At 49.0% G+C, this 22575-nt stretch overlaps 1 protein-coding gene across 1 annotated transcript in view; it reads left to right on the forward strand.

Moving 5' to 3' along the window:
* Positions 1-22575, forward strand: part of DEPDC5 (DEP domain containing 5, GATOR1 subcomplex subunit) — a 119146-nt gene that overhangs the window by 64155 nt on the left and 32416 nt on the right. The window contains exons 25-31 of the mRNA XM_044656583.1: positions 837-993; positions 5335-5495; positions 7501-7618; positions 7789-7956; positions 10594-10813; positions 12750-12883; positions 18843-18951. Of these exons, the coding sequence (XP_044512518.1) occupies positions 837-993; positions 5335-5495; positions 7501-7618; positions 7789-7956; positions 10594-10813; positions 12750-12883; positions 18843-18951 (1067 nt within the window). The remainder of the gene's footprint in view (positions 1-836; positions 994-5334; positions 5496-7500; positions 7619-7788; positions 7957-10593; positions 10814-12749; positions 12884-18842; positions 18952-22575) is intronic.

Raw genomic sequence — 22575 nt, forward strand, 5'->3', positions numbered from 1 at the left:
CAGGTCAGTCAGAGATGGGTCTCCTGGTGGTGGGGTCAGCGTACTGGCCACTGCAGTGTCTTGCCGGTCCTCATCTCCCAGCAGAGTAGCAGTACGTTAGAAGAACCTGGGTGACATAGCTCATGGGCACATGTCTGGGCTCCAGAGGGTGGCAGAGGGCACATCTGTGGTCACGGAGCTCCACGTGCCCGTGACAGTGTGGACTTTCTTGGACTCCCACACATAGACAGTGCCTTTTTGGTTGCTTCTTTTGGGGATGCAGAGCTCCCCCTCATCCTGAGCTGTTGTCTGAGAGCAGGGCCTCTGGGCAAGCCCCCATGGAGCCCCTCAGCCTGGGCACTGGCCTGGGAGGCCCTTCCCCCTCCCCCTCGCCCCCTTTCCCTTTCGGATCTGTCGCTTGGGTGGCTGCCTCTGCCATTGCTCCTTTCTGCGCTCTGTCTGCTGCTCTGTCCAGAATCTGGCTGAGCTGCCCTGCCCTGCATAGGTGGGCCGGCCCCGCTCATCTGCTCTCCAGTGTTGATCGGCTTCAGGGGCAGTGGTGCCCAGCTGCCCGCCCAGCTGCCTCGCCACTCTCCAGCTTGTAACCGACAGATGATTCTCAGAATTAGCCAAGCAGCCCACCGCATGATGGGCCTCGAGACGCATGTGCACTGCCCTGGTTAACAGACTCTGTCTTTCTCTCTCTCCTCCCTCCTTTCTCCTCTCCTCCTGGCAACTGGACCCCCTCTCCCTCTGCTCCTTGTCTCCCCCCTCCCTGTGCCCAAACGTTCCCTGTGGGGGAACACCCGCGACCTTGCGCCCCGCGGCAGTTCTGACGCTGTCTGCTCCCCCTGTAGTGCCGGGCTTCTGTTGCACGGTGGGAGTGGACTGGAAGTCTCTCACGACTCCGGCGTGCCTGCCTCTCACCACCGACTACTTCCCAGACCGCCAGGGCCTTCAAAACGACTACACCGAGGGCTGTTATGACCTCCTCCCGGAGGCCGACATGGACAGGTGAGTGCCTGGCTCAGCTGGTTCCCAGCTGCCTGCCGGAGCCTGCAGCTGCTGAGGCTTCAGCTCATCTTTCCTTAGAAAAAAGCTCAATGGCCCTTTAAAGGGAAGTCTGTCATTTCTTACTAAAACCCTTCCCCTCCTCAGAATAAAGGTATAGCCAAGCAGAGCCCAGCACCTGCTGGTTGGCCACAGTCGACAGCTAGCATGCCCCATTCTGCCCAGGGCGCGCAGCCTTTCCTTGACATGCCCCGACACCTCATCATTGGCCACTGGGTGGACCGGGCATCAGAGAGCTCAGCCCGGGGTTTTCCTGTATGGAGTTGTGATCATTGTGGCCACTGGGTTCTGGGGTCAAATTGTTCTATTTCCAGAAAATGTCGTGATGTAAGATCCGCCCTCTTTCCTCTGTGGCACCAGTTTAAAAATCTGTCTGCAAAGCTCAGAGGGATGGCCTTGTCCACCACCTTTGACCTGGACCTAAGGTGGGGTCCACACACACACACACATGCAACACTGTTAGTAGAAAAAAACAACAAAAAGTCCGTGTTGTTTAATGTGGCCCCAGCAAAGACTTGAGCAATGCCCTTGGCAGACTGAGGGGCCGCAGTTTGGGTTGTGGCAGACATTGCCAGGCCCTGTGGACAAGTTACTCAGTTTCGATTCCAGGATACTACTTGTCCCTCATTTCTGATTAAGGTCAGAATTCTGCAGCAATAAGAGGGAAATGTGACTTTGATGAGGAGCAAAGGGCTCAAAGGCCCCTGTGGCCAGTCCTACCTTCCCAGAACAGAGGTAGCCAAACCCTGTCTGTAGAGAGCCCCACCATGATGGACTCGATCAGGGCAGCACCTCTGGGGTTGATGCCCTTGAAAATGGGGCCAGGGCCCTGCAGGAAGCTTCTTGCTACAGAGAATGAAGAGTGACCCCAAGTGGGTATGCAGAGATGGATGGACTGCTCCTGAGAGGGGCTGCCCTGTGAAATGTGGAAGCACCTGACTCTGGAGGGTCCCTCTTGTCCAGGTTTAGCACCCCTTCATATGCAGGGTGTAGTGGGCCTGGTCAACCAGAGCTTCTCTCTGTGTTCACTTATCTTCTGTCTCTGCTTTTCCCTCCTAGGCCCTGTGGTTGCCTCCCCCACCCCTATTCTGCTCCTTTTATGCCTTGTCTTCCCCCATAAAAATGTAAGCTTCTTGAGGGTAGAGCCTATCTTTTTGCTTGTTTTGGTATTCCCAGAATTTAGCCATTAGTGTTTGGCTCCTAGGAAGGCTTAATCTGGGTTCCTTCTGTCTCTCTTCCAACAAATCTAGCTGAAAAAAACAAAGGCAATTTGTGTGTGCATTTTTCTTTTTCTTTTTTTTTTTAACTTAAAAAATAGTTTCGAGTACAGGTAGAAACAATTTTTGATGATTGCTTTCTGACATTTTGTGATTCAGATTCTCTCTTCCCCTCCCTTCTCTACCTGAGGTGGAAAATGGTCTCTTCTAGGTTATACTAGAGCTTTCATGCTGTACATATTTTCATATTTCCCATGCCATGACAGATCACACATATCACACGTGCAATAAAAAACTCATGAAGGAAACAGAGTGAAAGATGGCATGTTTTGATTTCAGTAAGACTCCAACAGTTCCTTCTTTGGCTTTGGATAACATTTTTTATCAAGAGACCCTTGGGATTATCTTGGGAGCTTGTTTTGCTAATAATTGTTTAGGCCTTCACAGTTGATCATCATAGATTTCTGTTCCGGTATACATTGTTCTCCTGGTTCTGCTCACTCTACTTTGCATCCGTTCATACAAGTCTTTCTAGGTTTTTTCTGATACCATCTGTTCATCGTTCCTTATGGAGCAATAGCATTCCATTACAATCATATAGCATAACTTGTTCAGCCATTCCCCAAGAAATGAACAAGCCCTCAGTTTCTAATTCTTTGCCACTACAAAAAGGGCTTGTGCATGTATTTTTTTTTGAGAAAGCTAGCTAAGGAGTAATGCAAAACTTATATTAATGCACAAAAGCAGGAGTTGAGGGTCCTCATGAAGAGAACCCTTATTTGGACTTTTTTTAGCAGTGGTTTTGTCTTCCAGAGGCACCCATTGGATAGAATGCTAATCTTGGGGTCAGGAAAACCTGTGTTCTAATCTGGCCTTAGACACTTCGTAGCTACATAACCCTGGGCAAGTCACTTAACCTTTTCCTGCCTCTATTTCCTCAATTGTAACATGGGAATCATCACAGTACCTACCAGGGTTGTTATAAGGATCAAAGGAGATGATATTTGTAAAGTGCTTTCTTTATAGTCCTTCCTATACTCTGAAATTTTGACAGTAGAACTGTTATCATTATGTCTTTGGGACTCCGTTTGGACTTGTATTCATTGTGTACTCTTTTTTTTTTTAAACTTCAAGTTTGCTGAGAAAACTGTAATACTATATGGCAGGGATTAGGTAAGGACCAACATTTTGCACCATACACTAAGATAAATTCAAAATGGATACTTGTTCTAGAAATAAAAGATGACACCATAAATAAATTAGGGGAGCATGGCATAGAGAACATTACAAAAAATGAAATAGATAATTTTTATTACATCAAATTAAAAAGGTTTTGTACAAACAAAACCAATACAAGCAAGATTAGAAAGGAAACTGAATTCAGGGGAAAAATTTTTAGAGAGTTTTATATTGGAAATTCATATTGGAAAAAAATTTTATAGAGAACTGAGTCAAATTGATAGAAATGTAGAACATTTCCCAATTGAGAAATGGTCAAAGGATATGAATAGGCTGTTATCAGAGGAAGAGATTAAAACTATCTATAGTCATATAAAAAAATGTTCCAAATCACTATTGATTAGAGAAATGTAAATTAAAAAACAATTCTGAGGTACCATCTCATAACTACCAGATTAACATTGTAACATGACCAAAAAGGAAAACGATAAATGGAGGGAATGTGAGAAAATTGTGACACATACACTGTTGCGGAACTGGGAACTGATACAAACATTCTAGAAAACAATATGGAACCAGAATCAAAGGACCACAAAACTGTGCTTTACCCTTTGACTCAGTAATACCACTACTGGGTCTGTATCCCAAAGAGATCAGAGATAAGGGGAAAGGACTTATTTGTGTCAAAATATTTTTGTTAGCTCTTTTTGTAGTGGCAAAAACTGAGAGAGTTTCCATCACATGGGAATGGCTGAACAAACTGTGTTATATGATTGTAATGGAATGCTATTGCCCATAAGGAATAATGAACCAGATAAATTCAGAAAAACCTTGTAAGACTTATATGAACTGATGCAGAGTGAGGTGTGCAGAACCAATGGAACACTGTATATGGTAAGAGAAATATTTTACAATGATCAACTGTGAAAGACTCAAACCATTAACAAAAGCCAGTCTCCAAGATAACCCCAAGGGATTCATGAAGAAAATGCTCTCCATAGTCAAAAAAGGAACTATTGGAATCTGAGTATCAGAACATTCGTCCTTCATTTTATTTCCTTCATGAGACTTTTATTGTATGTGTGACGTGTGTCTTCTGTCATGACACAAGCAAAAGGGAAATATATGTATTATATTCAAGTATGAGTATATAACCTAAATCAGACTATCTCCAGGGATGGGTAGGGAGGGAGAAAATCTGAATTTTAAAATGTTAAAAAATAATTATCAAAAATTGTTTCTAATGAAAAAATATTGTTAAAAAAGTCAAGTTTTCCAATAAAACAGTATTGGTCACATCTAAATTTTAATTTTATTATCTATTAAATAACTAAATTTGATTCCTATCTTTTATAAGCCTCTTAGTAGTCATAGATATCTTTTTTCCACACTCAGCATATTCTGCATTTCTATTTGTTTCTGGGCCACATGGGTATGAAGAGAAGAACATGCCGGGGCTTCTGGGTCCAGGTTGGGGCTCCATCCATTCTACTAGTGTAAAAGGGAATTCTTGGTTCTCTTTGAGTTCACACTTGTGAAAAGGGGTTAACAAGTCCTGAACTGGAACAATATTTAGTTAGATAGGTTAATGTCTTTTTCTACCCTTTTGTATTTCTCTACTTTATAAATAAGAGATTTATAATTTTCATATATTTAGCCAAACCATTCATTTTAACACTTACACTAGGTAGCTGAGAGGAGATGTAGAGAGAGAGGCTGGCAGTACTGATTTGGGACTGATGATGGCTGTTCTGGACTTGGCCCAATGATCCTGCATCTGAGGGCCTTGGTTCCATGCTGGGCCCTGATGCCCTCTGTGACGATTCCTGCCCCACCGCCCTGGTGGCTGAGCTGCCCCTTCTCTGATGTGATAACCATGTCTTTTCAGGAGAGATGAAGAGGGGATGCAGATGACTGCTCAGCAGGTGTTTGAAGAGTTTATTTGCCAACGTCTCATGCAGGGCTACCAGATCATCGTACAGCCAAAACCCCAGAAACCCAACCCAGCTGTGGCCCCTCCCCTGAGTAGCAGCCCCCTCTACAGCCGGGGTGAGTAGTGCTCATTCATTCTTTGTCCCTCCCTCCCTCCCTATCTCTCTCTCTCCCTCTTTCCCCTTTCCCCTCTCCCCTTCTTCCCTGTCTTCTTTCTCTCCACTCCCTTTGTCTTTCTCTCCTTTGTCTTTTTCTCCCTGTCTCTTGTCTTTGCCTCTCCTCCTTCCTCTACTTTCTTTCTATCCCTCCTTCTCTGTCCCCCATTCCTCCACCTTCCTCTCTTTTCTTTCTCTGTCTGTCTTTCTCCACTCCCTTTGACTTGCCTCTAAATCAGGTCAGTAAGGATTGACTGATCCTTATATAACTCTGTGCCAGGCTCTGTGCTAAGCCCTTGGGAACACAGAAAGAAGCAAAAGATAGGGTTTGCCCTTAAGGAGTTTCTACTCCAATGGAGAAAGGTGGCACATGAAAGGGAACTGAAGGAGGGCAATAGTGGGGCAGAGGAGGAGAAGAGAAGGGTCTCCAAGATGGCAAAATCTGGCAAGTTAGAACCAGGCCAGAAAGGATGGCGATTGATTCTCTGATTGGGCTGGGCACTGCCTCAAAATGGAGATTCTGGAGGAGGGATCCTCAGTGGAAGCGGGCAGCTGCTGCCTCTGCTGTATGGGCACTAAGGTTCCTTTCGTCTCTTTCATGGTCTCTTACCCCTTTGGTGGTTATCATTTTTGAGCCTGAGGTTCTGAGATTTTCTGCTTGCCCTAGAAGTATTCATGCAAGTTTCACAGGAATTAACTTTTTGATAGGGTTTTTTAAGATTATGAATTTGACAAATACCAGGAAAAGGAGCAAATGTTTTCATAGACAAAGGACAGAAAAAGAGGATTCCACCTAAATCTCTTGTTACAAATAGCTGTAGTAAACTCAGCCTGTTGCTTTCAAAGTTGTCCTGCTGGTCTGTGTTTCCCACTGAATTTCTCTCTTCTCTTCTATGGAATTTTGCAAATGTTTTAATGACCCTCTTTTGCATCTTTTTATTTTGGCTAATTCTTCTCTCAAATCAAGACCACATCTAATAAAATGAAAAGCCCAATCTTTCTTTCTTTTTTTTTAATTTTAATTTTTATTGTCATGCAAAACACACTTCCAAATTGGTCATTGTTGCAAGAGCACACTCACATGTGATCAACTCCCCAATACACTGAAAGATGACTCCAACTGTTCTTTCTCTGGAGGTGGATAGCATTCCTGGTCACAAGTCCTTCACGATTGTCCCAGATCATTGCATTGCTGAGAGTAGCCACGTTTCATAGATAATCATTATACAATATTGCTAGTATTGTATACAGTGTTTTCCTGGTTCTGCCTATTTTGCTCTGCATCAGTTCATGCTTATCATTTCTTATAGCACAATAATATTCCATCACCAACATGTACCACAATTTGTTCAGCCATTCTCTAATGGATAGGCATCATTTCAATTTCCACTTCTTTGCCACTACAAAAAGAGCTGCTGTAAATATTTTTGTACAAGTGGGTCCTTCTCCTTTTTTATTATCTCTTAGGGATACAGACCCTAAGTGGTATTACCAGATCAAAGGGTATGTACAGTCTTATAGCCTTTCGGGCATAGTTCCAAATTGCCCTCCAGAATGGAAGCCCAATCTTTCCAACAAATAAGTTGAGCCAATCAAAACCTACCCCCGCTGTGTGCTGGATGCCAAAGTGTCTGTCTCTTCCTGCATCCTGAGCGCATTGTCTTGGTGTCAGGAGTGGGGGCACACTTCATCACTGGTCCTCTGGAGAGATCAGGACGGTCATTGCATTTGCCATTTTTTTCAGCGTTTCCCAGCCATTTGTCTTTAGACTATTGTTGTTGTTATAGAAATGGTTCTTCTGGTTCTGCTCTCATCACTGCATCTGTTCATCTAGTTTTCCCCAACTTCTCTGTATTTGGTACCATTTTCATGGGAAGGAGTTTCCCAGTTCCTTCCTTGTTGGGCTTCAGTCCATCCCCATACACTAGGGTCAGAGCAAACTCTTTGGCCTTCTTTTCTCCATTTAGGCCTTGTTTCCCGAAACCGTCCTGAGGAGGAAGACCAGTACTGGCTGAGTATGGGTCGTACTTTCCACAAAGTGACGTTGAAGGACAAAATCATCACGGTCACCCGCTACCTCCCCAAGTGAGTTCTTTGGGGTCACACATCTGGGCAGTGTGTAAGATGCAGTCATGCCCGGTCAGGAGCAGGGGTGTTGGTGGAGATGCTTCCTGGGCAGGGCAGAACCACGCAGGCCGTGACCTCCGACTGGGACGGCTAACCAGCCCTGCTGACTTGGAGCTGCTTTGTTTCAGGTATCCCTACGAGTCTGCCCAGATCAACTATACCTACAGCCTGTGCCCCTCACACTCCGACTCAGAGTTTGTGTCCTGCTGGGTGGAGTTTTCCCACGAACGCCTGGAAGAATACAAGTGGAATTACCTGGATCAGTACATCTGCTCGGCAGGCTCTGAGGACTTCAGGTCAGCTGCAGGCCGGGCTGTGTCTAGGGTCACCGAGGGCTTTCCTCCCCTTGTAGCGATGAGGGCATGGAGGCTCAGAGAGCTGGGACTTGTCCAAGGGCACATGTGGCCAGAGCTGCTCCAGCGGAGCTCATGACCAAAGAAAAGGAATAGTTAGTGTCAGGCCTGCCCGCCTGCCTTCTGCGTCTGCAGAGGTGGGGAACGCGGTACTCGAGGTCACACTTGGCTCGTGCCTCAACTGCTTTGGCCCAACTCTTGTTTCTTTGTTTTTTTGTTTTTGATTTCTAAGAGGTACCATGATATGAAGGGTAGAGAGCAGGCTGTAGATTCAGAAGGATGGGGCATCAAGCTCCATCTCTGCCCTATCCTGGGCTAGTCAGTCTTGAGCTGCAAGAACTCTCTTTTTTCTTTTGAACTTAAAAAAAAAAAAGCAAAGATTTCTATTCTCCCTCCCACTGCCAAACTGAAAAAGAAAACTGAATCCTGGTGTTTGATATGCACAGTGAAGAAGGCTGATCCCATGTCGGTATCTGATTTGGCCTCTCCAGGCCCTCCAGCCGCTCTCTAAGGGGCAGGTGCTGATCTCACGTTAACAGCCGTGATGATGGTGACCAGTGATAGCATTTAGGTTGTGCAGACCTGGCAGCAGGAAGACTCATCTTCCTGACTGAATCTGGCCTCAGACAAGAGTAGTATACTGCTAGATAAAGTCATACATATTCTTACTAGCTGGGTGAGTCACTTCACCCTGTTTGCCTCAATTTCCTCATCTGTAAATTGAGCTGGAGAAGGAAATGACCAACCACTCTAGTATCTCTGCCAAGAAAACCCTAAATGGGGTCACAGAGAGCACTTGTGTGCCAGGCACTATGCTAAGTGTTTTACAAATAGCATCTCATTTCATCCACCAGTAGGTTCTCCCTCTAACAATGAACTAGCAGGTCCTGTAAAAAAAAAATCTGTATTAAAGGGGCAGCTCGGCAGCTCAGTGAATTGAGAACCAGGTCTAGAGACGGGAGGGCCTGGGTTCAGATCTGACCTGAGACACTTCCTACCTGTGAGATCCTGGATGAGTCACTTAACCCCCCTTTGTCTAGGCTTTGTAGCTCTTCTGTCTTAGAATGGATACATAGTACTGATTTTAAGACAGAAGGGAAGAGTTACAAAAAACAAAATTAAAAAAAAAAATTCTGTATTCATAATGTGGATGGTTATTTGGGAGGGGAAGAGAGTGGGGAGAAATGAAGGTGATATAAAAGCAGAAGATCCCCTTCAGTTTTTTTAAAGCTAGAAAAAGAGGAGTAGAAGGTGGAGCTATGAAATGTGGGCAGGATGGGAGGCAGGGAGCGGGACCCCATTACTGCCTTCGGCTTTTCTTCTCAGAAGAGCAGTGCCCCTCTCACAAAGGCCTCAGGACATTGCCATAGACCAGAACAAGGTGAAAACAAAAAGATAGCACAGGAAACAGAACCTGTTTGGTTCAGTTGACTTTTTAAAAAATTAAAAAACCCTTATATCACATCTTAGAACAGAGGAGCAGCAAGAACTAGTCAATGGGGGTTAAGTGACTTCCTCAGGAAGTTCCTGAGGCCACGTTTGAACCCAGGACCTCTCCCATGTCTAGGCCTGGCTCTCAATCCACTAAGCTACCTAGCTGTCCCCAATTTACTTTTTTTTTTTTTTTAAACCCTCACCTTCCGTCTTGGAGTCAATACTGTGTATTGGCTCCAAGGCAGAAGAGTGGTAAGGGTAGGCAATGGGGGTCAAGTGACTTGCCCAGGGTCACACAGCTGGTAAGTGTCTGAGGCCAGATTTAAACCCAGGACCTCCTGTCTCTAGGCCCAATTTACTTTTTAATGTCTTAAATTTTCTGTGGTTGTCCCAGCCCTGCCGTGCTCACATGGGTCATTTTCTTGTTGGGTTACATGGATTTCCATCCCTTGCTGTGTGTGTAGATGTCCAGTTCAGATGTGGGTGAGGGCCAAGTGCCATCTGCTCCCCACTGGCCCCCCAGCACTGACCCCTCTTTGTTGTATATAAACTCCTCTTTTCATGTCGCATTTATGTGAGATCTTTTTCCCTATTTTATCCCCTCCTTTCCTCCTCCTCCCACTTTATCCCTCTTTCTCACCCTTTTATTTTTCCTTTGAGATTATCCCTACATAACAGAGTCACACCCAGGCTCTCTTTGTCTTCTAAGACCCCTGGAGTGGAGTGGCTTCTGAGGGCTCTCATGGGCCACATCTCCATAGAGGGATGTCCCCGGGTGACCTTGGCCCTCGCGATGCCCCTTCGGGTTTCCCTTTGGATGCCTCCTTTGGCTCCTGGTTTTGCAAGGCCCATTCCTCTTCATACTCGTTGACTCTCACTTGCTGGTTCTGTGACACACCTGGGGAAGCCGGCTCCCATCTCTGGGCTGGTTAAACTTGATTGATGCTCTGTGTTGTCCTTCTGGCCCTGCGCCATCATGCATTTGTAGCCGGGAAACCTTCTGTGAGGAGTGGGAGCTCTTATTTTTGTGGGGAGGATGTTGATGAGGAGGAGGATAATGAAGATGATAATGCCAGTGATACTGCTGCTGACAGCGATGGTGATGATGATGCTGGTTTGTCTTCCTGGGCTTTTGCTCCTCTGTAGTTTAATTGAGTCGCTGAAATTCTGGAGAACGCGCTTCCTGCTGCTCCCAGCATGCGTCACTGCTACCAAACGCATCACAGAAGGCGAGGCGCACTGTGACATCTATGGGGAGAAGCCCCGCTCGGATGAGGAAGAGTGGCAGCTCTTGGATGGCTTCATCCGCTTCATGGAAGGCTTGAATCGCATCCGGCGGCGCCACCGGTCAGACCGCATGATACGAGTGAGTGTCCTGCCTCAGCTCCCTTTGTGGTAGGAGGACCTTCATCCAGTGAAGCACTGTTGTCTCCTGGAGGCCTCTCCTTTTTTAAATTAAAAATTTTTTGTTTTTGCTATTAAATCTTTACTCTCTGTCCTAGTAGCACCTCTAACATAGAAGGGCAAGGGCTAGGCAAACAGGGGTCAGGTGATTTGCTCAAGTCACACAGCTAGGAAATTTCTGAGTCTGAATTTGAATCCAGGTCTTCCTGTCTCTAGGCCTGGTGCTTTATACACTATGTCACCTAGCTGCCCCAGGCTTCTCTTTTTTAAAAAAATAAATAATAGTTTGTTTTTTCCCCAAATTATATGTAAAAATAATTTTTTGACATTCATTTTTTTAAAGTTTTGAGTTCTAAATTCCCTCCCACTCTTCCCCTCCCTGAGATAGTAAGCAATCCAGTATATATTTTACATGTACAATCATATAAAACACTTTTTCATATTAGTCATTTTTGTGGAAGAGATCTCAAACAAAGAGGAAAAAAAGAGAAAGAAAGTGAAATATAGAATGTTCCAGTTTGCATTCAGACTCCATCAGATGGCATTTTTCATTGTGAGTCTTTGGGGTTATCTTGGATCTCTGCATTGCTGAGAATAACTAGGGCATTCAGTTGTTCAAGAAATATTGCTGCCACTGTCTATAGTGTTCTTCTGGTTCTGCTCAATTCACTTTGCATCAGTTCATGGAAGTTTTCCCAATTTTTCTGAAATCATGCTGCTTGTTATTTCTTACAGCACGATGGTAATCCATCACAATCACGTACTACAGCTTGTTTAGCCATTCCCCCGTGGATGGATATCCCTCAATTTCCATTTCTTTGCCACCACAAAAAGAACTGCAGGAAATATCTTTGGACAAATAAGTCCTTTCCCTTTTCTAAAATCTCTTTGAGATACATACCTAGTAGTGGTATTGCTGGATCAGAGGGTTTTCAGTTTTAGAGTTCCAAATTGCTCTCTAGAACAGTTGAATCAGATTACAACTCCACCCACCGTGTATGAGGGTCCCAGTTTTCCCACGTCCCCTCCAACATTTATCATTTTCCGTTTCTGTCATATTAGCTCATCTGATAGATGTGAGGCAGAATCTCAGGGATATTTTCATTTATATTTCTTCAATTGTGCTTTAGAGCATTTTTTTATATGACTATAGATGACTTTGATTTCTTTATCTGAAAATTGCTAGGCTTTTCCTTTCAATAACTTCAGCCTGGTGCTCTCCTCCAGCTCCCCGGGGCCTGGTCCTAGAAGCATAAACAGACCCCAGAAGCATTTCAGCACAGGCCTTTTGACCACCCTTCAGGGAGAACCTCTTGTGGGCCTTATTTCCTCTTGCTCAGATTTTATAATTGGGGTGATTTCCACTGTTGAGGAGATAGATATGGATGACTCAAGTTTGTGAGCTAGACAGACAGACAGAAAGAAGGAGGGGAGCGGGGGGTGCAGCTAAGTAGCTCAGTGGATTGAGAGCCAGGCCTTGAGACGGGAGGTCCTGGGTTCAAATCTGGCCTTAAACACTTCCTAGCAGTGTGACCCTGGGCAAGTCACTTGACCCCCATTGCCTAGCTCTTACCACTCTTCTGCTTTGGAAACAATTCTCAGTATTGCTTCTAAGATGGAAGTTAAGGGTTTAAAAAAAAAAGAAAGGAGAGTAAGAGAGATGGGGAGAGAGGGAGAGAAGAAAGGAGAGGGAAAGACAAGGAGAGATTGAGACAGAGAGAAACACCCACTCCTTCAGGAGTACATGGTTTTACTCATTCAGGATGAAGTACCTGTGTCATGTGTTTTCTCATAAAGCTGCACTCCCCAGGCATGATGTGGGGGGACTCCACTGAGAGAGTCTGGGCATAGGAGGGGCCCCTCTCTGCTAATGTCATGTCCGCTTCATCTCTTCCTAGAAAGGGGCTGCTATGAAGGGCTTACAGATGGCTGGCCCACTCTCTGCCCACTCTCTGGAGCCTCCGGGACCACCGGTTGGAAAGAAGGGGACGTCTGCACTCTCAGCTTTGCTGGAAATGGAAGCCAGTCAGAAGTGAGTGCTGCTGGGATCTTGCAGGTGCAGGTACAGGGTGGTCTTGGCCAGCTCTTCCATCTGTAGCAGGCCCTCTCTCAGGTCATCTCTAGGGCGGTCTTCTTTCAGGACCTCACCACTGTCTCCTTCCTGCCCTGGCACTCCCCAGAGATGTCCATGTAACTGAGGGGACTGGGTCCCTTAAAGTAAGAACTCCCACTTCCGTGGTGCACTTACCAACATGGCACCACTTCCTTCGCAACAGAGTCCTGGGGGCGGTCTTCAGATTCCCATTGTACAGTGGAAAAGGCTTGGTGACTGGCTCTTGGCCATACAATTAGTAAGGGCTCATGCCTCTGCCTCAGTGAACTTCCCTCTCTGTGTTCCTGCTCCTCTGTGAGTCTGTTTGGGTTCCTGCCAGCTCTCGAGTCCCACTGAGGACTCTTAGAGACCTTTGTCCCCATCCCGACCTACCTTGGCCAAACCTCTTCTGCCTACTGTATGTCTCCTCTGGGTAAGGCACTGCAGGGGCCGCAGAGAAATTGGCCCATTCTGGCCCTCCTTGCCATCGAGGGGCCTGGGATCAAGGTGGGGGCTGAGGTAGGGGCTGCAGATAGATGGCGAACAATATGAGGCAACTGGACCCCAGTTGCTTGACCCTTATTGCTCTTCTGCCTCAGAAGTGATACTTAGAGGATTGATTCTAAAGGGAAGGGTTAAAAAGAAAAAAAGAAAGAAGTGAGCACTGATAAACTACTAAAATCGATTGTATTCACTTTAAAATAATAATATATTCATTTCAAGTTAACATCCCATTTTTATATAAAAGAACTATTTCCCAGCTCCAATTTAATGAGAAGTGGGTCTTGTTTTATCTCTTTTTTTTTTTTTTTTGCCAGTTTCTTTAATGTCTGCCTTTATGGAAGACAGCTGGATTCTCCCACCAGTTTTTGTGTTCAGTCTGTTGTGCTAATGTTGTTTTAGTTGAAGTATTTGAAGGAAGTCTGGCCTTGCACAGATGTGTGCTTGGCTAAGGAAGAGCATTGAAACAGACACATAATGTCACAGTATTCTTTTTATTAAATTTAAAAAAAAAAAAAAACCTTCCCTTCCTGACTCAATACTGTGTTGGCTCCAAGGTAGAAGAGGGTAAGGGCTTGGCAATGGGGTTAGTTGACTTGTCTAGCTAGGGTCACACAGCTAGGAAGTGTCTTGAGGCTAGATTGGAATTCAAGACCTTTAATTTCTAGGCCTGGCTCTCAGACCACTGAACCACTTAACTATCTCGTGTCATCATATTATTATGAAAATACTTTGGACCTCAAGGACATCCTGAGAGTGTCTTAGGGACTCCCAAGGGCCACCCTTTGAAAACCCCTGATGTAGGGACTTAGTAGAAGCCTGTCGAGAGGATCCTATGGGCAAGGGTCTGGTGGATGGGGAGTCTGTGACCTGCAGTGAAGCAGAGAGCCTTTCCTTGTAAAAGGCTGAGGAAATAATGAGGAGGAGGCAAATTAGAAGTCATGGGAAGGTGGTGGCTCAGCAGTGGAGAGCCAGGACTGGAGACAGGGTGGTCTGTGTTTTGATCTGGCCTCAGACACTTCCTGACTGAGTGACCCTGGGCCAGTCACTTAACCCCATTGCCCAGCCCTTCCTGTAAGCTCTTCTGCCTTGGAACCAGCACTTTGTGTTGATTCTAAGATGGAAGGTGAGTGTTCATATAAAAATCAGTAACTGACTCCTCAGCAAGGTGCTAAGCAGGAAGTGGCCTCCCCATATCAAACTGTGATGGAACAGAGCCTGGCTGCCTGCTTGGGGTCAGATGGGGGACTGGAGCTGGGGTGTCAGGGGCATAATGCCCAGGGATGGGGAGGTGGTGCGAGCCTGCTTCTCATCAGAGTGCTCAGGGCAGGGCGTCAGGCATTCAGAGCCTGCCTGGATGGAGATTTTGGCCCCTTGAAGTCTCAGGCTTTCATGGGAGATTGGCGGCCCTTCTGCTGAGAGCCTTGAGTACCCTGCTGGGAAACTGGGGTGTTGGGAAGAGACTGATTTGGAGAGTAAGGGCTCAGGTCACAGCCTCTGTGCCATCTGGTGAGAGGGCCATGGAGCCCTTTGAAGCCCCGGTGTGGTCACTGTAGCTGAGTGGCTGTGCCAAGGGAGTCTGGAAGCCCTTTCCCACCCTTTCTGTTCCATTCTCTCTAATGCTTCTGTAGCCCTCATCCTGTAGGCGATGTTGGCGAGCCAGGGGAGCTTGCTGGTCGATCTCTCAGGAAGACAGCTAGATCCTGGCTATATAGGAGAGACCCGAGGCTGGTTCTGAGACTCTTGTGGTCCTGAGGGGTATTGGGCAGGTGAGGGGTGGGCCACAGTGGAAATGGAAAGAAAAGTCTCCCAATGAGGATCATGGCCCAGGAAAATCCAATTAGGTGCTTTTAAGCTCCAATGGAACATCTTGGAAGGACCCTGAGAACCGACTAACCCTGCCAGGGCCAGAAAGGGAGCCCCATGGGGTCAGCCTCTGCCCAGAGCTCCCATCTCCCTGGGCAGCCCATTCCCTTGGAGATGGCTCTGACCATCAGGGAGCCTCCCCGCCCCTCTCACTCCTAGTTCTGCCCTTTGGAGCCAAACCCAACTAGTCCCATGTCAGTACCTGGAGAAATATCCATTGAAAGAAAGGAGGTCCCAAAGCAGCTTTGGGGTCATCGATGATAACAACAGCAGTGATGTGATGGCAGCTCGCTTTAGAGAATGCTTTAAGGTTTTCAACCTGGTTTTTATTTCTATTTTTGAAACCTTTTTTTCTGTCTTAGAATCAATACTAAGTACTGGTTCCAAGGCAGAAGTCAGCCTGCTTTAAAAATAGTATCTCAGTTCTCTCAACAACCCTGGGAGGTAGATATCAAATTTATAGGCTATATATCCCCAATTTACAGGTGAAGAAACTGAGGCAAACAATGGTACAATGACTTGCCCAAGGTCACAGAACTAAGGGTCTAAGATAGCATTTGAACTCAGGTCTTCCTGACTCGAGAGTCCAGGAGTCCTTCCATGGGGCCATTTGGCTGCTGCTCTCAGGGGAGCTGGCCCTCCGCTTGGTGGGTTCCCATTGTCACTGCATACAGCCCTGGTTCCCCTGGAAAAAATGAGAAACATGTGGAAATGGAAGGGGTGTGAAGCTCCTGGGGGCGGGAAGGAGGTTTATTTTTATTTTCTAATGACTCAGACCTTAGAATGTTCCAAGAAGCCTCTGCCTGAGAAATCTGGAAAAGGCAGTTGGAAGAAGGTTTCCCAGATTGAAAATGTTAGCTTGTGGGCCTCCCCATCAAAGGGGCACCAGGGGGCACAGAAGGAGGTGAACCTTGTCCTTCTGCCCAGATGGCTACACTCCAGCTTGAGAGAGGGAGGCCTTCGATGCCAGGCTAGCCAGTGCAGGCCTACCTCCTAGAGGGATCTGGGAGCCAGCCTGCATTCCTACGGCCAGCTCCAGCCTTTCATGGCCATGTGGGCAGCTCCTATCCCCTCGCTGGAGTGTCCCGGATAAGAGATACCTGGGTCCCATGGGATAGGCATGCTCTGGGTGAGCCCCCAGTGTGTGGGGGATAGAGCTGGATGAGACCCCTGAAGGAGTGTTTGTTAAGTGCTGCCTATGTATGAAGAAGGGACTTCTAGGGGCCCAGCTCCATAGGAGTCACTGTCTAAGAGAGGAAGACAGGAGGCAGACAGACAGGAAGGGGATGGATGGATTGGAGACCCTCCATTAAATTCTACTGTGTGCCAGGCGCCAGGCCATGTGCCAGTGAGGCACAGACCCAGGAGGGAAGATGGCCCAGCCAGGGCTGCAGAGGGGGTGAGGGGCCAAGCAGAAACAAGTGGCTCTGGCCCGGCTCTCTCCTTCAGGGCACATCTGGAGGTCAGTCCTCCACCAGGTTTGCCTCCATTGAGTTGGCTGGCCTCTGTCCTTTCTTCCCTCTCCTCCCATGTTGGCTGCTTTTTGTCCATAGCATATCCCAAGTCGTCCTTGGCCTCGGTTCCGGTCTGGGCCTTGCCTCCCATCTGGTCCAGTATGCCAGTGTCCATTTGTCCCCAGCCTTTAAACACCCCTGTCTGTCCATCTCCATAGCCTTCTTAAGCATGTCCCTCTCCTAGACTCCATTTCTCCTAGGACAGTGCTGGCAAACTTTTGAGAGATGAAGTACTGGGCCTCTCCCCTGCACTATGTTGGGTGTGGCTTCCCCCCCCCCCCACCCTCCCCCACTCCACACACACAGGGGAGGGAAGAAGAGCTCCCATTGGGTTGCTGTTCAGAGGAAGTGAGGAATGTCCTCAGCAAGTGTAGAGAGGGGGAGGGGAGTGGCCTGAGTACTCTGCTCCCCTCCAGCTCTGCTGCCTGTGAGCCACCCACCTTCCCTGCTGTGCACTCCCATTGGCTGCTAGGCAGAGGAGAGGTGGGGAAAGGGGGAGCAGCTCCGCCTGAGACCTTCTGCCTTTCTAGTAACAAACTCTGGGGGGTCGGGGAGGGAGGGTGGCCGGGTGGCCGGGTGGCCGAGTGCCCACAGACAGCACTCTGTACCATCTTTGGTACCTGTGCAGTAGGTTCACCATCATTGTCCTGAGAGGAAAGATACCTTGTTGGGTATCACACCCCAGGCCTAGGTCCTCCTCCAGCTTCTTTCTGCCCTTTTGGCGACCCTGGGCCTCCCTATAGGGACCTTGTGTGCCCTGGATAGGGAGGACCTGATGATTGCCCCCTGAGGGCCTGGGGATGATGCCTGCTTCTCCTTCCACTTGCTCTGCACAGGAGCCCTTCCCTGGCCCGGAGGAAGTGTCCTCTGCTCTGAAAATGCCAGCTTGTTGGCCAGAGCCCTTGGCAAAAGGGTAGGGGTGCCCCTGGTTCTGCTTCTGCCCATGTAGAGCCCTTCTATCTTCTGTTAGGTAATGCCGCTGCCACTGCAGCCTTGAGCTCCCTCCCCTGTGGGCAATGGGCACTTCCAGGGTGGGAGAGGTGCTCTGTCCTGGGGTGGAATCATTTGTTCTGGGGCTCCCAAAGCTGGGCAGGTTGAGTCGCCAAACACCATGTTTATGAAGAACCCCTGCTGCAGGCGAGCGAAAGGAATCAAGGAGAGCGTAGCCTTTTTTATTTTATTTAGGCCAGCGGAGTGACAAGACCTGTCCAGAAAGGGCCGAGGCTGCATTTAAATTCAGGTCTTCTGGACTAAGCCCAGCCCTCTGCCCACACTTCATGTTAGACCTGGAGTTACTCTTGAGATCCCAACCCCGGCAGTTCATGCTCAGGAAACAGGCCCAGAGATGGGGAAAGATGTTTCGGTGCTGGACGTCATTTCCTAGGCTCCCACTGAGTCCAGTGCCGGGAGAGGTCTGGACCCACGTGGAGGGTCTGGTCCCAGTAAGCAGCTGGTATCCGAGGGGAGGAGAAGGGATGGGAAGAACTTCGAGGCCTAGGAGCGGGTGACCCAGAGTGCTCAGATGGGCAAAGCCTCCTGGGTGCCATCTCTTACTGGCTTTGGATCTGATAACAGTCCCATGAGGCCAAGTTGTTTCAGTTGTGTCTGACTGTCTGTGACCCCATTTGGGGTTTTCCTGACAAAGATCCCAGAGCGGTTCACCATTTCTTTCTCCAGTTCATTCGACAGCTGAGGAAACGGAGGCCAACAGGGTGAAGTGACTTGCCCAGGGTCACACAGCTAGGACGTAACTGAGGCCAGATTTGACTGCAGGTCGGCCTGACTTCAGGCCCATTACTATACCATTTTACACTTGAGAAAACTGAGGCTCAGAGGGCCCTGGTCATTTGTTCTTGACCCCCACACCCACTAGGGTCAGGAGTCAGATTGGATCCCGGGTTTTTCCTTGCCTCCACTCCAGAGCCTGAGAATCAGGGCTGTGATGTCCGTGTCCTCAGCAGCTTGAGAAGTTGTGCTGGCAAACACGGGCTCAGGGATTGTTCTTTCCCTTCTTCTAGGTGTTTGGGAGAGCAGCAGGCCAGCCTGCATGCCTGCAAGGGCCCTGCCCATCCAGCAGAGAACAGTGGTGTGGCCCTCACGCCGACCTACCTGGACAGCCCCCGAAAGGTGAGCAAGAGTGGGGTGTGGGGGGCAAGCGGATGGCCCCTCTGACTCCCTGGGGGCCTCTCCTTTCAGAATGCCTCCCTAATTCCTATCCCACTAACTGCATTCATTCATTCTCTGCTTTGGGCAGTTGCTGGCTGGGCTCTGCTCTCATTCAGTGTGTGACTTCCGAGGCAGCCCTGGTCTCTTTCCAGGCCTGGCTGGAGCTCTAGGGGGGCCGGCAGGCTTTCCCTCGGTCACAGCCCCCACTTTTCCGGATGAGGTAGAGGGGCTAGCTGAGCCCTTGCTGTTGTTGAGGTTGTATGGTCAAAGCTTTTCTGGATTTGGAAAACTCGTGTGTCTTTCTTTTGGCCACAGCCGTGGGAAGTGGCAGATCGAGACAGGGCACTGGGCACTCTCGAGAGTGGGCGTGACTTTCATGAACATGTCATTGATGGACTAGACTTGCTTGGCACATTTCATCAGGGACTGCTCCCGGGGAATTTAAAATACGAGCATTTATTGAATCCTCAGGTCTAGAGGATATTATTTTTATTCATTCTGAAGAAAACTGTGAACTCACTTAACAGAATTTTTTAAAATTAGCAACTAAATATTTTAAAAAAGAAAAACTTGAAAATGAGATCAGAAATACCAAATTGTTTGGGGGAAATTCTAGCGTACCTGGGTCCACCCTGTATGAGGGTCTTCAGCAGCCTCGGACACCATCAGCTGTTGGCTCCTCTGCTTTGGGGCCTCTTCTCAGCTGAATAGGGGAGGAATTTATTGGTAGGACCAATGAAGAAGGGGGAATCTGGAGATTCAGGCCTTTAGAAGAGACCTTTGTTATTTGTTATTTTGCTTGGGAAATTGAAGTCGGAGGCATCCACAGTCAGCTATTCTCAGAGGACCCTGCTAGAAATGGGGTCTCCTTGGCATGGGGGTTCCCAGACCAATTCTTACCTTGTTAGCCTGTCTCGGATGGCCCTTGTCCCTGTCCCATTCCAATACAGTTGCAGGCTTCTTCGCAGGACTTGGGTTCATCCTTGCCTATATTGCAGTGTCTCATGGAGAGTTGACTGTGTCTGAGGTTGGCCTGCTGGGAGCTGCTGGCAGAAGCCAGGAGTGCCCATTTATCCCGGGATGAACCCCACCTTTGCAAGGGGCACTTGGAGCACAATCAGGCAGGCCATGAGCATTGTTGTTTCAAGCCTTCATATTACCAGAGGGCACCATGGTGCCAGGATGGGGCTCTGAGGCCAGATAGGAACCCAGGACTTCCATCTCTAGGCCTGGCTTTCGATTCACTGATTCCACTAGCTGTGCCCATTACCAGCCAATGCGTCCATACCAGGCCTGGGAGTGTCCTGAGGGCGACAGAGCTGGCCCCAGCATGGTGGGCAGCTCCCTGGAGGTTAGAGAGGGCAGTTGGGAAGGACACACGTGTGGATATTCTCAGCAGATGGTGGAGGTAGGGGGGCACCGCATGGGCAGGGGGCAGCCTCTTGTTCCAAGCTCAGCAGCTGGGCTCCTTGGTCATGTTTGACTCTCCTTGTGGTTCTAAAAATTCAGTCCTCCATACATGATACGGCCTGGCTCCTCGGGGAGTCAGAGCTGAGGATTTGGCGGCTGCTCCCACCCAGGCCAGGAGGAAGGTGGTCTGCCCATCTCTGAGGCCCTCCTTCCCTTTGACCTGGTCACCAGGATGGAGCATCATCAACTCGAGAGTGACTTCAGAGGGCAGCTGGGCCAAGCCATCACCAAAGCCCGGTTCTCCTCTTCACCCGGGGCTGGGCACAGCTTATCCACTGAAGAACACAGACAGGCCTCAGCACTCTGGAACAAGAGGCCGCTTCTGGCCAGTAAGCCTTGAAACGAATGATGGCGAATGAGGCTGCTCAAGGAGGAAGTGGCTGGACAGCAGAGAGTGAGAAAGAGAAGATAGTGCTGGGAAGGTTCCGAGCTCCCCCTGGCTCCGCAGAGACAGACATGGCGGCCAAAGAGCAAGGTCAGCCCGCAGCGGCACTTGTGGCAGGAGAGGCTTCTCTGCCTGCGTCTCTGGCCGGCGTGGGGCGCCGTGTTTGTAAGGAGCATTGGATGAGGGGAGTCAGTTAAGGGACTGGGAAGAGGGTGACCAGCCAACCAGCCAGTGCCTTCCTGGGAGCCGACGGTCAGAATAACTGAGGAGATGGGAAGAGAGCACCTCGTCACCACTGACAAATTCAAGTCACCGGCCCCAGAGGAACAAAAGCACGTCCTCGGGCACCAGAAGAGCTGGTGGTGCTCAGTGTTACTTGGAAGACCCCTGAGAATGGGTGCAGGGTGGCAGCACTGGCAACCCCCAAAAAGGAAGAGAAGTTCTCTGCAAATGAAGGCCTGGCAGCTGGGCTTTGGGACAGTCGCACAACAGAACATCACAGAAAAAGTCCTTCTGATTCCCGAGAACCGTCTTGGCCGACCTGCCAGACCCACCTTTCCTTTTCTGCCAGCGTTCTAGACGCTTCATGAGAGAAATGCTGTGGATGGAACATCCCTCGGTGTTGGCACAGCCTTTGGACAGGTGCCTCCTGGGGAAGAGATGGGGTCAGAGGACCGCCCTTTGAGGGCTGCTCGTGGGGACGGGGCCTTCCCTGCACCCCAGCCTGCTGTGCCCCTGGGGCGGATGCTGCGTAGCCCGGAGCAGTAGGGGGGGGGTGGTGAGGCCCTGGATGTGGAGTCCGGCCCTGACTTGGAGGCCAAGAACGTGGAGGCCTTCAGCACTCTGACGTGGCGCCTCTGGGGACAGCTGCCTGGCCCGAGAAGAACCCGGCTTCCATCCCTGCTCCACTGACCCTGGGCCATACGCTTATTCGTCTGTGGGCCTTGTTTACTCAGCTGTATTCAGGGGTTGGCCCTCATGACGCCCACAATCCCTGACCGTGCGTGCGTGAAGCTGCCACGACAGAAGGGACAGTTTCAGGAATCTCCTGGCCAGAATCTGCAGTCCTGCTGGCCTCAGCAGTTCAGAAAGATGACCCACAGTGCCAGGCTGGCTGGGGCTCACGGGATCAGGGCATCAACCCACAAGCATCTATGAGGCACCTACTCTGTGCTGGGTGTTGGGAGGAAAGAAGAGAAAAGGGAGGCCCCCTGACTCAAGAAGCAGACCTTTTATTGGGGGGTGTCATAGGCACGTGCAGGGTATCCCCCAAAGCTTTGGGACACACTGTTATCTAAGTTTATGCCAAACAGTGGCAAATAAATACAAAGTGATTTCTAGGTGTGGGAAGACCCTAGCAGTTAGGAAGGGCCTCCTGGAGGAGGGGGCACTCAGGCTCACTTAGAAGGAAACTAAGGATTCTGGGAAATGGAAGTGAGCAGGGAGTACTTTCTGGCACTGAAAGCTGGCCTATACAGAGGGCCGGAGATGGAGGACAGTCAGGCCAGGGCAGGCCCCATGCGTAGGAGCACGAGGAAGGTCTGACCAGGCTCCAGGGCAGGTTGGGGCCAGAACGTTTATGGAACAGGGGACGGTTAACATGGTCAGGCCAAAGTTTGAGGAAAAGCCCCGGCATCTGTGTGGAGGATGGGCCCGAAGAGAAGTGCAGGGTCAGCTAGGAGCCCAGGGGAAGGGCCCAGGCCCAGGGAGAGCTGTGGGAGACGAGGGGG

This window comes from Gracilinanus agilis, chromosome 1, assembly GCF_016433145.1.
Source record: "Gracilinanus agilis isolate LMUSP501 chromosome 1, AgileGrace, whole genome shotgun sequence".
NCBI classification, from domain to species: domain Eukaryota; kingdom Metazoa; phylum Chordata; class Mammalia; order Didelphimorphia; family Didelphidae; genus Gracilinanus; species Gracilinanus agilis.